Source organism: Gavia stellata, chromosome 11, assembly GCF_030936135.1.
Source record: "Gavia stellata isolate bGavSte3 chromosome 11, bGavSte3.hap2, whole genome shotgun sequence".
In the NCBI taxonomy this organism is placed as follows: domain Eukaryota; kingdom Metazoa; phylum Chordata; class Aves; order Gaviiformes; family Gaviidae; genus Gavia; species Gavia stellata.
The window spans coordinates 21,830,228-21,844,848 of record NC_082604.1 but is presented as its reverse complement, the minus strand read 5'-3'; the positions used below and the strand labels follow the sequence as shown (position 1 = coordinate 21,844,848).

Genomic DNA, 14,621 nt, shown 5'->3' with positions numbered 1-14,621 from the left:
AGCACAGGGGCTTGACTCAGTTTTTGCACAGTCGGGGAGGGAGGCTGAGGGTCTCACGCTTGGCCTTGAGCTCCTGCTTCGGAGGGCAGGGAGGGACTGGGTTTGAGTTTTCACTTGTGCGATAGCCTGAGCAGGCCCTTGGTTCTGCTGCAGACCAGGTCTCCTAAGTGAGACTTAAGGCAGCTGTGTTGGAGTTGTTTACCTTTGTTCACCTCCAGCAATGAAAAGCCTCTTTTTTTTAAAAAAAAAAGGTTTTGCTGTTGCCAGCTGCAATCATTTAACACCTACTTTTTTCTAACTAGACTTTTTAGAAATAAGTTATTTTAAAAGAGAAAGCCTTTTCAGAATATTTATATATTTTTATGGAAGTGTTAACATGACTAAATGAAATACTCAACTTTAAAACGAAGATGTAGGGATTTGCTACTTCCTAGTAAATAAGGGCTATCTTAAAAGGAAATAGATGTAAAATGTAATGCTAGAGGCAGTTAATTATTGAAGACAAAGAACACTGTTTTCATCACACTGTGTTTTGGTGTTTGTTTCTGACTGTGCTAGCAGAAGCATGGCTCTCTTGGAACTTCCATTAGTGGTATGCATGAGGAGTCTGAAGGTTTTTGAGGGAAACTCTGAAATACAGAAATGAGTAACAGCCCAGCCTTCCTGTGTATGAGGTTACAGCTGTGTACTAATGCTCTTTTTCTGGAGCATTTTTATGGACATTGTATCAAGATAAAACTTTACATGCATGTGTTCTACAGTTATTTATTAAAAAAAAATACTACCCCCTTTGCTCTAGTAAGTTCTTTGGCAGCTGTACCGAAGGTGAAAACCTCCAGCATAGCTCTCTTTACATGTAATGCAGATCCAGGATAGGACGTAACTGCTGAGGTTGAATTAAAAAAGCCGCCTCCTGCAGCAGAAAGCAAGCTGTGCACTCCATACAGCACTTGTTGATCAATTAAATGTTTTGGAGAAAACAATGAATGCTACAGCCTTAAAAAAGGAAGGATGTGAAGGTGTCTGCCCTTTAAGGGCGGGTGGTATTGTGTAATGGGAATTCTGATACTGAGAATGAATGTGTGTTCTAAAACCTATTTTTTTTTTCCAGTCAGGGGATTGGTGGCTAACTTCCAGTGCACTTCACTGCAGTGTTAACACACCTCACCCCTTTCTCAGGCAGAAAACATACACTGCTTTGGGGAAAAAAAAAATCACCTTAATTATCTGTTCATAAGGGCAGTTTACTTGTTTAACATGCACACACAACTGTTCAGTTCACAGCAACAAGGTAACCAGGAGCCAGAATTAATTAGGGTTGGTCTGTCCCCATTCAGAGCCACAGGGAGAATCTTGCTCTTTGGGAGGGGGGCTGCTTGTTATAAAACATGGACAAGTGACACGCTCTGGTTAAAAGCACTTGTTTATTGGTTACAATATCAACTCATGGCAACATCTTTCACTGAGCCACTGTACAAATACAAAGAAAAAGATCCATCGTGGAAAAAAAAAGCTATAAACAGAGTTCATAGCAAGTGATTTTTTTTTTCACAGGGAAGTCTTTTTTTACAACAGCACTGTTAAAGAACAAATGGCACAAGTCCCTGGTTTTTTTAATAGCTTAAATAAAAGCTTTTAAGACTGTTTCTGAATACATACACAATCCAAAGGCAGTGCAGAATCACTTCATAATTGGTAACATTACCCAAGTTTTCCAAAGTAGTCAGCAACAAGTAAAAAAAAAAAAAAAAGAAACGAAACCTAGCTGATGAGAAATGCTGGAAACTAAAGGCAAATTAAAATCAAGCATGTTTAGAAGCATTTTCTTTTGGACTCCTTTGGATGTAATATGTACTACAAGTGTTCAGATGCTTTTATTTTTAAAAAAAAAGGAGAAAAACACAAAGAGAGCACCATTGTGTAAGTAAAACAAAGGCTTGAAATATCTAAGACTATTCCACTGAAGTCCATATTAGTTAAAACCTAAACATACTGTGTGGTATAAGAATGTCAGGCACATGTAATCTGTTATCAGTTATATCAATTAGTAACACTGTTCACACATTTACCATAACAACACTGCATTAACATTCTGCATGTATTTTACATAACCAGCAATTGGATAAAAAGGCTCGTGGTGCCTCTGAAGTGTAGGAAGTAGTTTTACCAGCATGCATGCCAGGTTACTGTATACAAAGTGCACCATCAACCCATGCTTAATTACTTTTACAGGAAATGCAATCTCAAAAATCAGTCATTCTGCTACACGACCATTTATACCAACTAGTTGAATTAGCCAATACTCTCACCAACATCTCAAAGCACAGCACTAAACCTAGTGGAGGTGACAGTGTCCTCAAAGAGGAAAGACTAAGCACTCTCGGAATGTTTTCACAATGTTTTCATTCCACCTTAAAGTAATGTGAACTTCATTGTGGGACAGCGGTTACACTAACTGAATTAAAGAGTTAACTATTTCCAACCCATGCATTACAGTAAGCACACTAGGACCAGCTGTGACATCAATTCAGCTTTGCCAAGTCAAGGTCAGGCCCTCTCCTTAGGCAGGGGGAAAAGCCTATTTAATCCATGTTCCATTTCAAATGGTATATATTGTTGTCAGTCCATTGAACTATCAGTTCTGCCAGATACTGCGATGTATCTGCAATTTAGCAAGGCAGAGGATAGCGATGCTTGGAAGAAACAAGGTCTGGAGACAGATGGAAACAGGCCCACGTTACTGGAGTAAGTGAGTATACATCAGCAAGATGCCACGTAGAATCTTTGTGGTTTCCAGAATCTCAACCAGTATCTCTACCAATAACGGATGTCCGAGTCTACACGGGAACGAGCCCAAGTTGGCTGCCTGCCTGATTAGTATTCTCGATTGCAAAGTTAAAGCAACATTAGAAAATGCTGACAAAAAACTGTACCTGAATAAAATAGATCTTGTTACACGAAGCACATACTTCCACTTCCCAAGCCATAACCGACTGGCTTTTTAGAAGAGAGGCTGGGAAGGAGTTACCTTGGCACCGTTTTGGCACACTGTTCTTAGTTACTCCATTTCTGTAATTACACAAGTTATTTGAAATTCAAATAATGATGTAGTTTGGCAACAAACTTTTAAAGAGACAGGTTAAGACGGACCCACTAGTGCTGCAAAATCTGCTGCATAGTGAGCGAGTTTGCTGTCACGGTGCAGTTAGAAATCACACAAGCTGCAGACTTGAGCCTACATTAAACTATAAGCACATCATACCATTTTCTTTGAGATTCAAAGCTGAGAATAAAACCTTTTAAGTAAAATTTACAAAGGGTCATTTTATTACTTCCCTCGTATTAGGAGGAGTTTGAGCTTTTACCATTAAAACCACATCCATTTTAGTAAGGGCATCAATCTTGAAAGGTCACTGACAGCCGTTTGAAAAAGGAAATACCACAGGCTGTGCAAATTCATTATTTGGCCTTGTATAATAACAATGTGTTACATTAAAGCTGTAGGCTAAAAAACCAAACATCTAAACTATATCCAGGACAGTAATTAAACAGCAAACGTCACCTTGGCAGGATCTATTGCAAGCTTTCTACAAGTTCCCAAGCAGCATCAGATACTGTTTTTCCCCAGTTGTGCTCGGGCTTCTTCCGGGTTTCCTCGTGCACCGACACAAAAGGAGGCAGCTCAGGACCTGCAGCACTACAAACACTGGTTAACCGAACAGCAAGAGCTGGCAGATACTTGTATGATGCTTTTGGAAACCTCATTAGCAAGTAATTAGCATTCTTTATTATTTATTTTAAAAGCAGCTGAATCCAACAGACAATTGCCCATCAAACAATGACAGTGAAATTATTTGCAGCAATACCTGTATGAGAGCTGTTACCATGTTTACAGTCTCCCTGAACTTTTAAGAAAAGTTATATACATTTGTAAAATTGTTTTTGGAGTTCCGCAAGTAGAAACTAGTTTTAATACCAGAATGTAAAAATGGCACCTGTCTTCGCAAAGGTGTTGACTAGGAAATTGGTTCAAAACACACTTCTATGGAAAAAAATTTTTTAGAAAAAGAATATTTTCTTAAAATTCCTTAGTAACAAATTTCCAGAATGATTCACTGAAGGCAGCTGTGAGTTAAAAAAAATAATCAACTGCACCACTAAAAAATAAACCAAGGCTGCAAGATCCCAAAGAGCTGCTCACTTAAGAGAGTAACAAGAATTCCATAATAGTTCTGTTAATGCAGACAGATCATAAAGCAAAATGCTGAGGAGTGCCTGTGGCGTACAATATAGTGTGATTTTGGTCCTACGCCACAGTCTGCTGTTAGTAAATGTATACTTCTCCAGCACAAGATGCGCCTTTTTCTTTTTTTAAAAGTGAATTTACTGTGATTGACTGGTACGTTTATTGGCACCTTCACTATTACAGACATGGCAAGTTTACAGGCACAGTCTGGAAGTACCGAAATTTAGGATTACAAATGTCAGCAACTTGACAAATAGTCATCTTGGCCACAAATCTGTTTTGGTATATTACAAGATACTGGGCACTTATATTTACTACCTGACCCAGAGACACCCAGACACCCCTAACTTCGGATGAGGGCAGATTAACATTATCTTCCAACCTGATGATTTAAAATTCACATTATCTTTAAAGTAAGTCACTTACTTACTTAAGAAAAGCCAATAGACTTAATTCCCCTTTCCAAAAAGGCCACAGACATTCAGATTCCCAAGAGCACATCCATTGCAAGCGCAGGCATGCTGCCAGGCACCAAAAAGTTAAGCAATCTTCCTGGGTAGTTTCAAATGGGCATCAGTCACTTGATCTTCCTGTACCTACACTCAACTGTACTTGATCAGAACCTATCATTTCTAAGCAACTGACATCAAAATCAGAGTAAAAATCAGGAACAGAAGAGGAAATGGCTATTTACAGTGTCAGAGCTGCAGAACAATTAGCATCTAATAAGCCACCGTGGTACAGACCTCTGTGACCACAGGAGAACGAGCAAGTCGCTGAATTTATAGTACGAAGTTTTGAAGGGTCACACAGGTAAGTAAGGTTATTTGGTTCATTGTAAGTTACACAATTCCTTTTATAATTCACACTGCACCTAACTGACAACAAGCGCTTTTGGTTGTGGTATGCTTTGGCAACCCCCTAATTTGGAGGGGGATTATAGGCTAATAACTGCAAATTTAAATCTTCTTTAAGAATCTAAGCAAAGTCCTCCTGAATGTCTCAGTTTATTGTGGTAATTGAGCAAGCTTTGCAAATACGCTGCTTTCTGCACACTGAGCATCATGCCAAATCATTTTGTTAGTGCAAATCAGCTAGAGTTTGTGATGGGCCAAAACTACCTCATTTAGTTAGAGCTGAATTGTCAAAAGGAAAAGCACTCAGCCACTTAACGACAGCAGTGCAGGTCACTTGGCTTCCGTACCCAAGGACTGCATGGAATAGCTGATGCAAAAAGCTGCAGTAAGGAAGCTAATACTTCTGGAACCGGAATTTTTTTTTTTTTTAATTATTTTTGCTGTTGTTGCAAGTCTGCCTGGCATTAACTCCTTGATGTTTGGAGGCCATGACTGCCAATGGATGAACCAGGAACCACTGGCTTGAAGGAAGAACCCCCACGATTAAAAATAGGCAAGCAGGTCAAGAAGTGAGTGAATAAGGCGGTAGGTATTGACTGGGAGTCTCCAGGGCCTTTAAAAAAAAATATTCAAATGCCTTCCATTATAAAAACACATACATACCATTGGCTTCACTTTATCTACAGTAAATTCACAAAAACATTTAAAACAGCAATCTAGTTCACCCACTACAAAACTCAGAAGTGACATCTCAGGTTAAAAGCAAAGCTATAAATGTAGTTCCTTAAAAAATGCAAACGTATTTCTTTACATACAGACAAATGTTACATGATTGGCTGCTATAATGTGTATATTCTGTTATGTACAAAAAAAAGTACAGGATTAGCAGACTGAGCACAAGCAAAAACCCTTCAAGGACAATCTAACCAAACCACCAAAAACAAAAAGACTGGCTCTTAGTTTGTCGGTCACCATGATTATGTGTGCTGGCCCCTTTTAAAAAGTCAGTGATTTCTTCCCCCCTCCCCTATTTCTTCACTTGATTTTTTTTCTAGTTTACAGAAAGCCTTTTTGTGTAATAATCAGTGAATAGAAAAACTTCACCTGCAAATACAAGGTAGAAATGTTATTTCACAGCTATAGGCTGCAGCATTGATCTCTCCAGATCTCAAATGGAGAATGTACATGTTTGGCTCCCAGTTAATTCCAGATTCTGAGAAAACTGTCCCAAGACCCTGTAGCTACAGCCATGCCGTCATCAGTAACACCTAAACAGCTGACACGGTTGTCATGGCCAGCAAGGACACCTGGAAAAGAAGAAGCAATGAAAGTTAATATTCACACCATGTCAAGGACTTCAGCTGTTCCTCTGCTCTCCCAGGTAAGTCTCCAAATTCGCTAAACACATGTAATGCAAGATCTAATCATCCTTTTTGTCTTTACCCTGTAGAACCACATACATCACAACAGCCATATCAAGAAACTCAACAATGAGGGTTTTAGAAATATGTACGCACAATATTGCCTCCATTTTTTTCTCTGCCCTTAGGAGTTCCCCTTCTTTCTGCCCCGAAGACCTCCCCATCCCTAATCAGGCTCTCTACTGTTTTGCCCCTGTTTTCAGCAATGCTGTCCACAATTTCAGCCCTCAAGTACTTCCAAAATCAAATCTGATGTCTTCTGACAATGCCCTGGATACAGGAACTATCTTGAGTTTCCCATGTTTTGCAAACCCTAAGGATTAAAAATCCCCCTGTATCGTGTGTCAGACTATTAGAAAAGCAGCACTGTACCCTGCCTCTTCCCGCTTTGTCTGCTGTCCCAAGGTACCACATCCCTTTACCACATCCATGCTATCCTATTAAAACTCAGCCTGTCCACATCCCTTAAGGAAAAGGCTGTATTTTCAGTCTGAACAGTAGAATCAAGGTTCAGAACTGAACCAGGCCCTGTCATTTAAATTACTGTATGAAGTGAGAAAGATATAGCTATGTTATAAACATGCTGTCTATCCTGACAGAATTAGTATTCAAGGACTAAAAATGTCCACTTCCCCCCCCTCCCAACAGCAGGAAATTATGGTCCTCAAAGCAAAAAGACTACTGTAACTTACTACTATCTCAATTACTTCAATGCAAATGCGTAATTTTGTATTACTTAATTTCATACACTTCAGTGAAATAAATTTTCTGTAGACGTAATGTAATTTTGGAGGCTGCTCTTTTGCCTCAAGAGCTGGTATCTCCCAGCACACAGATATGTAACAGCCAATACCCAAGAACAGGAGTACTTCACTGACTGGAGCATTTACTCCACACATCACATAAATGAAACTGTAATGAAGTGTAACAACTGGAAGATATAACCAAATGCAGTAAAATAAAAGGATGCCATTCCAAGAGAAAACAGTGTTAAAAAGAAGCAAGCAGATTCCCTAACATCAACAATAGCATTGGCAATGAACTGGCTCTGCATTTTGCATAGATTTTGAATATCCATCTTCTACTAAGGAAATGGAAAACTTCAGCTCATTGCAGTTATGTGTGCTCACCTGCTCTCTCCCCTTTCAGAGTATCCCACACATTGCAGTTGAAGTCATCGTAACCTGCTAGCAAGAGGCGACCGCTTTTTGAGAAGGCTACAGAAGTGATGCCGCAGATGATATTGTCGTGCGAATACATCATTAATTCCTGATCTGCACGTAGGTCAAAGAGTCGGCAAGTGGCATCATCGGATCCAGTGGCAAATGCATGTCCATTAGGGAAAAACTGAAAGTTTTAATTAAGAGACAGGAGTTTGACATCAGAAGAATACATCGTTCATGCATTATTTCAAAAACATCATAGGATCATTTTGCCAGGGTGACTAAATAAAGGCAGAATGATTTATTAAAAAAAACATCTGCATGTTAAAAAAAAACGCATATACACAGCTATGCAACGAAACACTTCTAGAATAGTATTGGTAACACCTGAATGACTGGAATTTTACCCAGACAGTTCCTGCATGCAGTACAACAGGAGTCAAAGGGGATGCAACTAACTCCCACAAAATGAAGCAAAAGGCAGTTACGTACATCCTGGCTGTGGGCCAGGAAGACCTGGGTGAAGCGGTACACAATGTTCTGTCTTGAGCTGGTCAGCCAGGTTGGCTCAGCCAAGAGAGAAGATTGCAAGCACGCAATTCAATTTCCAAAAAAACTACTCCAAATCAGAGTCATTCCTGCAACAGCCATATTGATTGAAATGGGAACGAAATGAGCTCAACACATCTCAGGATTCAGGTCTAAGTATAGGAACTGCATTTTTCTACTGGTCATGCTTTTGGTATTTTCTCAGCCTTAGTAATTTTTCTTGTTTATCAAAAACAGATGCAGCTTAGACTTAGATTTCATTCCCTATTTATCAGAGCTTGTATCTTGCAGATCAGAACATAGTGTTACTATGACAGAGAGGGAATATAATCCAGTTTATAAATATTACAAAAAGATTCCAGGGATGAATATTCAACAGAAGTATTGATTTTAACTTTGCCTTCCAGAATATTTCCCTGAAAGCTCTTTTCAACAGAAAATATCAAGTACACTTCCGTTCAATAAAAAACTTAAAGATGAGGATTCTTGGCTATTTTGCTCCCTCTCAGTATATCACATTTATCTACAATTTTCAGTTTTTAACACATTGCCACACTACAAAAAGCTTCCCTCCTCCATTCTTTCCCTCTTAAAAAAAGGAAGGTCTCAGTCACTGAACAAAGAAACATAGCTGAAGCTATTCCAAGAACACTCCAATGCATCATAGGTGATGGTAATAATAATTCAGTTATAAACTAGATCGTAAGTTATTAGACAACCTTCTTTGTTGCATACAATTTAACACTCTCTACCCTAAAAAGTAATTGATTTCAAATCAAAGTAACCCAGTAGACTATAAGCTGAATTCATGCAACTGTAGCTTTTATCCTCCCCCTTTCTTCCCATGTGGAAATACAAATGATCACTTACACAAACTGCATTAATATCTGACACATGCCCTGTGAATGACTGCCTGCACATTCCATCTCGAATATCCCAAAGCTTCGAGGAGGCATCACAGGCACCCGAAACAAAAGTCCTCATATCTGGACTTAGAGAGAGACTCATCACATCGCCAGTATGCCCAGTGAATGTGGTGGTCTGTTGACCAGTTTCAATATCCCACAAAGCGCTGCAGATAAAGTGACAACATTAACACAATGTATGTGGTTATCGGAGAGTTTAAGTTTTAAATACAAATCAAGGCATTGGAGAGAGAAAAAAAAAAAAAGAAAAAGGAAAAAAGAAAGGGGGGGGGAAGGCCAATAGAGCTCAAAAACTCACCAAGTGGTGTCTCCTGAGCTAGTGACAATTTGGTTGTCATCTAGAAAGCGACAACAGGACAAGTATCCTAAAACCAAAACAGTTATGTTAGTTTCAGACCCAGGAGTAATAACTGAAGTTTAAAATCCAAGAGCAGTGATTAAAGTCCTCCCACAGCTAGTCTGTAACCAACAAAACTTTTTCAGTTCACAATACACCTCAAAGGAAGACTGTTTCATTTGGTGCAATAAAAAAAAACAAAGCTGAAGCAAGAATATGGCTGACCTGTATGCCCTGGCAACTCTCGGCTCACTCTCACATTGCCCTCTCTGGTTTTTAAGTTGTATATGGAACAGATGTTGTCCAATCCACCACAGGCAACATAGTTTCCAGACGGTGCGTATGCGCAAGTCATCACCCAGGAGGATCTCAAAGGAATGGCATGCATCTTCAGAAAGACAGAGCTCATGAATGCCATGTCACACATTAGCTTTCATTTTTCACTGAGGTCATTCATATCAGTTAATGAATTAGAGCAGATTAAACACATCAAGTAGATTTGTGTATCATAAGTTTCAATATTTTCATTTTACAACATTTTACAACCCATTTCATATTTATACATACTAGAATGAAAAATACCAGTAGTTTCCGGGGTAGATACACAGAACTTCAGCACAACATTATTTAATAGCAAAGCTATTCTAAACTTACAACATTTACAACATTTCTTTATTCTGCTTACATTTCTTCATGCAATTCTACATCTCTGAACTATAGGTTATAAAATGGGGTGGTTGTACCCATGGAGACTGGACAGTTTACAGAAGCAGATCACCACTCCACACTCCACCTAAGCTTTTCTCATTTAACAGCTTTTTCTTTTTTTCTTTCTCCTCCTTTCTCTGACCTCAAAAGCAAAGCACTCTTGTAAATTCTGAGGTTGTGTATTTCTACAATTTAAAACCAAATTCGTTTCAGAGGCAACACCACACAGGCAGAGAGCAATAGCTACAAGCTACTGCATTAGCAAGTTAGAGTGAAAACGTTACATATTACCTAGAACTACTGCTTCTGAGACACAACCTACAACATATCACTAGTAATCAGCTAGTCATGAAAGAAAAAAAAAAAGATTATGTCTGAATTAGAAAAAGACTGCTTCTTTTCATTTTTTGCCTTGCAACCATAGAAAAAAATAGACACAAGCCCACTCGAACACACAAATTATGCATGAATTATTGATAGGGATTATAAATAACTCTACCTTATTTGTTGTATAACTATCCCAAATAATTAATTTTCCATCTTGAGAAGCACTGACTAGTAGCCTAAATATAAACACAAAATAAAATGTGTTAATACAAAACAAACCAGAAAATCTCAAAATAGACATACATCATGCACGATTACCAAGTGATTCAGGAATTTCATAATTTCTTTATTACCCTCTGCTTTTTTTTTTTTTTTTTTGGGGGGGGGGGGGGGCGTGGCACGAGGGGCATTTGTTGGGAAAAAACTCCAAAGATCTATATATATTACCTGACCAAAGAATCATGTGTCTGCAGGGACACATGATTAACAATGAACAACACCAAACAGCTTACTGAAAACACGTTTTATGAACTCTATCCACAGCTGCTTTTATTTTTCATATACTAGTATTTTACCTATACAGCTACACAAAAGTAAACATGAAATTTAGGGGAGAATAAATCTTATTTTGAGAGCATATTCGAGATGTACTTCTTTCTGGACTACATGACAGAGAGTAGACCATGAGGCACTGTTAACATCTGATCATCAGTTGCCCTAAAGGCAGCATAACAAAACTCCTTCCTAGAAGTTAAGTAACTTCCCACTATGTACAAAAGGATCTTTTTTCAATGAAATAAAATTTGTCCATAAAGATTTTAAATCTCTGTTATCACAGAAGTTACATAATTATTCAACATCTTGGAAAATACAATATCCATCATTCCAAAAATATGCATCACCACATACCCTCCTCTGCTTAAATAGCCTCAAAGAACTTAGTTAAAACCAAAAAAAGGAAAAGGCAAAATGTCTGTGCTAAGAACAAGCGAAGTACCTCTCCTTTCAACCAAGGCTCCTCTATTACCACTATGAAATCCTCACTGGTTTTAAGAAGGAAAACTAGAACTAACGACAAAAAAACCACCGCGGTCATGGTCTGTGATCCCCCTGCAAGGGCACCAACACCACTCCATATGGCTCCCAAAACCTGACATTAATTCTGAAGTCGACAATCTGATTTCTAACCCTTAAACTGCAGGTTTAAGGATCACTTGTACAAACCTTGAGTCAGATCCCCAGTGCATAGCATAGATTTTGGCTAAGTGACCTCTAAGTGTACGCCTTGTTCGCATTTGAATTCGACCCACTGAATCCAGACTTGTTGTGATCTAAAAATAAATAAAACAAACCTCTGAGATACTGAGAACTATTTTTAATATACAAGATAACTAAATACATTTGAACTTTGATAGAAAATAATCTATCTTGGCATGCAACAGGAAAAAGAAAAAAAGGATACTAGTGGACAACCCAGGATTAGGTCCATGCAACACTGAGGAAAACAGATTTTACAGAAGATACACCAACACACTTCACAACGGCTGTACCTGAAACTTCAGAAAGTTTTTTAAAGTAATACTATATAATAACGAGGCTATTTCAGATTATCAAATCTGAAAGTTTTCAATTAAAACCAATGGAAGAAAATCCTCCAATATTTATTGCAGTTACTTTTTAAAGCATGGCAACACTTTAAACACAAAATAATTTTGTTTCCAAAATACATCTAAAAGACATTTATTTAAGTCTTTCTAAATATACTAAACACAATAAACACACTCTATTTGAAAGGTAAACTGGAAGCAGGACCCATTAAAATGTTGGGAGGTTTCCTGACTGGTTGGGGTTTTTTTCTGTTTTGTTTATTTGTTTGTTTTTTTGGTGGGGTTGTTTCATTTTGATTTACATAACTGTATAAATACACAGTACATTTCCAAAGGCTTCTCTCACTTTATTCTTTCAGTTATTAAAACAGGAACATGTTACAGTCATAAATTGTAGGGATTTTTATTTTTTTATTTATCAAGTAACAGCCTATACACGGAATCAAGAACATACCTGAGCAAGAGTTGTGTCACTACATGCTTTCCTTGCATCCTGAAACAAAAGAATGGACCAATTTGAATTTAAAAGGCAACACTGAGCACCAACTGAGAGAAAGTGTCTAAAGGAAAAATAACTCTTAAGCTAGACTTCACCACACTCAAAAAGCCACAAGCCAACAACAACTTACATGCCAATATGCATTCTGTCACCCTAATATGTTTTATTGTCCAAGGAATCTAAAGCACTGACACACAAGCTAGGGGTAGTGGAGGAAGAGGGACTTAAGAAGGGCCATGCCCCTGCAGCCTTTGAGTCTCCATTTCTACAGAATATGTGATTCAAGGGCATTTGGAGCCATCCTGAAATCGCAGTGCCTACCCTCTTCCCTGTATTCCTCCCCTGGTGTGGATGTGCTTGCTCAGGGTGTGCTGAGCACCAAGGGAAGAACTGATCCACCTGAAAAAGCAACCACATATTATACATGATTAGCAAGCTTTGTGCTACATGAGGCTCTTGCATTAAACGCCTTGCCATCGCAGGTGTGACGATGCTAGTTACAAGAGGCAGGATGAAAATTAACAGGCAGGTTCTGGAGAGCAGGACAGCAAGCAGGCTTACCGAAGCTTAAGCTCTTGATGCACTTCATACAAAATGAACGAAAAAAATAGTCAACTAACACCCTCATTCCCTTCATGGAATGGATGGTGCTCAGGTCTCCGTACAGATACTCTGCCGTTTTTTATTTCAGACTCTATGGGCATACGACTTACTTTCTTCAACCCCACCTCGAAAACAGACTTTTACTTTCGTTTGTATAATCAGAGTAACAGATTGGACACCTGACACAGGCGAGCACCACTGAGCCTAGTTTGCAACACTCCAATTTTGCAAAACCTTGTTTCAGTTATGCACTCCTGCTACTCAGGCTCCTGTCCTCGAAAAACAAAAATAGGCACACAGTCAGCAACCACTTCTGAGAAGCATGGTTTAAAATAATTGGCTTAAAATTAGACAGGAACTCCACAGCACAAGTTAAAGATAAAACTATCAACAGCAGTATTGAAAGATCAGCCACAAGACCCTAACTCCCTGCAATTTCTCCAAATACCTTCCAACTGTGGGAAGCAGGCATCCCACAAATGACGGATGGTCTTCTTCACCACAAATTTGTGTGCCCCCCCACCCCAAGAAAGCATTCAATCTCTACACTAACGGCAACGTCCTCTTTGAGAGAACGAACGGAAACATTTACTCACACATTTTGGAACTGCATCAACACATTCAGCCTAAGATCTTAAAATTTTTCAAGCTTTTGCTTGAGTTACTTGACATTGCAACTTTAACAATTTTTTAGTGCATGTTTATTTTGACGACCCTTTATAGCTTTCCTCCCAGAAAACAAGCCTGAGAGTGGATTAAGTCATCTCAACTTATTTTTAAAATGTCTGAACTGTAGAAATATTTATAAAATGTTGATGTCTGGAATCAGGAGGGGTTTAAAATACCAGAGCAGCAAATCCCCTAGCACTCAGGACTTATTTCATCCACAGGAAGAAACACACTGGATTTTAAACAACTTTAATGGTTTAGTTTAGCTGAAACACTTGAAGATGTTCAACATAAAATGAATTCTGAATGCAGTCTGAATGAAACAAAGCAATTTTTCTTTAAGAAAGAGCTCTTTGCAACACCTATACTTGAGGCTGTCTAATACTTGCCATACGATTGGCAAAGTTGCAGGAAAAGCAAAAGTTTCAACAGGCTATTTTAATTCTCACATTTTAACTGTCATTTCTACGTATGCATCATCGTAACAGAATCATTAGTGTCATAACACAAAAAAGCTCCCCTATATAATTGTACACTTTTCTCAGTTCATGCAGTAGACGATGCAGAATTTGTGAGAAAAATCGATCTGCTCGATCATCAGTGTGCAGCCCCCACGATTTCCTAGCACACACACTTAAGATTTCTTTTTTTTCCCCCCCGAACGATATGTATTTTTTAAAATATAGTGTCTTATTTGTTCAGAATGTCA

At 38.5% G+C, this 14,621-nt stretch overlaps 1 protein-coding gene across 1 annotated transcript in view; it reads right to left on the bottom strand.

The window, feature by feature from the left end:
• Window positions 1-6,263: 6,263 nt before the first annotated feature.
• GNB4 (G protein subunit beta 4) overlaps window positions 6,264-14,621 on the bottom strand; it is a 28,745-nt gene continuing 20,387 nt past the window's right edge. The window contains exons 3-10 of the mRNA XM_059822435.1: window positions 12,596-12,634; window positions 11,759-11,865; window positions 10,707-10,770; window positions 9,725-9,887; window positions 9,461-9,527; window positions 9,107-9,308; window positions 7,655-7,871; window positions 6,264-6,410 (exon numbers count right to left, since the gene is read on the bottom strand). Of these exons, the coding sequence (XP_059678418.1) occupies window positions 6,304-6,410; window positions 7,655-7,871; window positions 9,107-9,308; window positions 9,461-9,527; window positions 9,725-9,887; window positions 10,707-10,770; window positions 11,759-11,865; window positions 12,596-12,634 (966 nt within the window). The 3' untranslated portion in view covers window positions 6,264-6,303. The remainder of the gene's footprint in view (window positions 6,411-7,654; window positions 7,872-9,106; window positions 9,309-9,460; window positions 9,528-9,724; window positions 9,888-10,706; window positions 10,771-11,758; window positions 11,866-12,595; window positions 12,635-14,621) is intronic.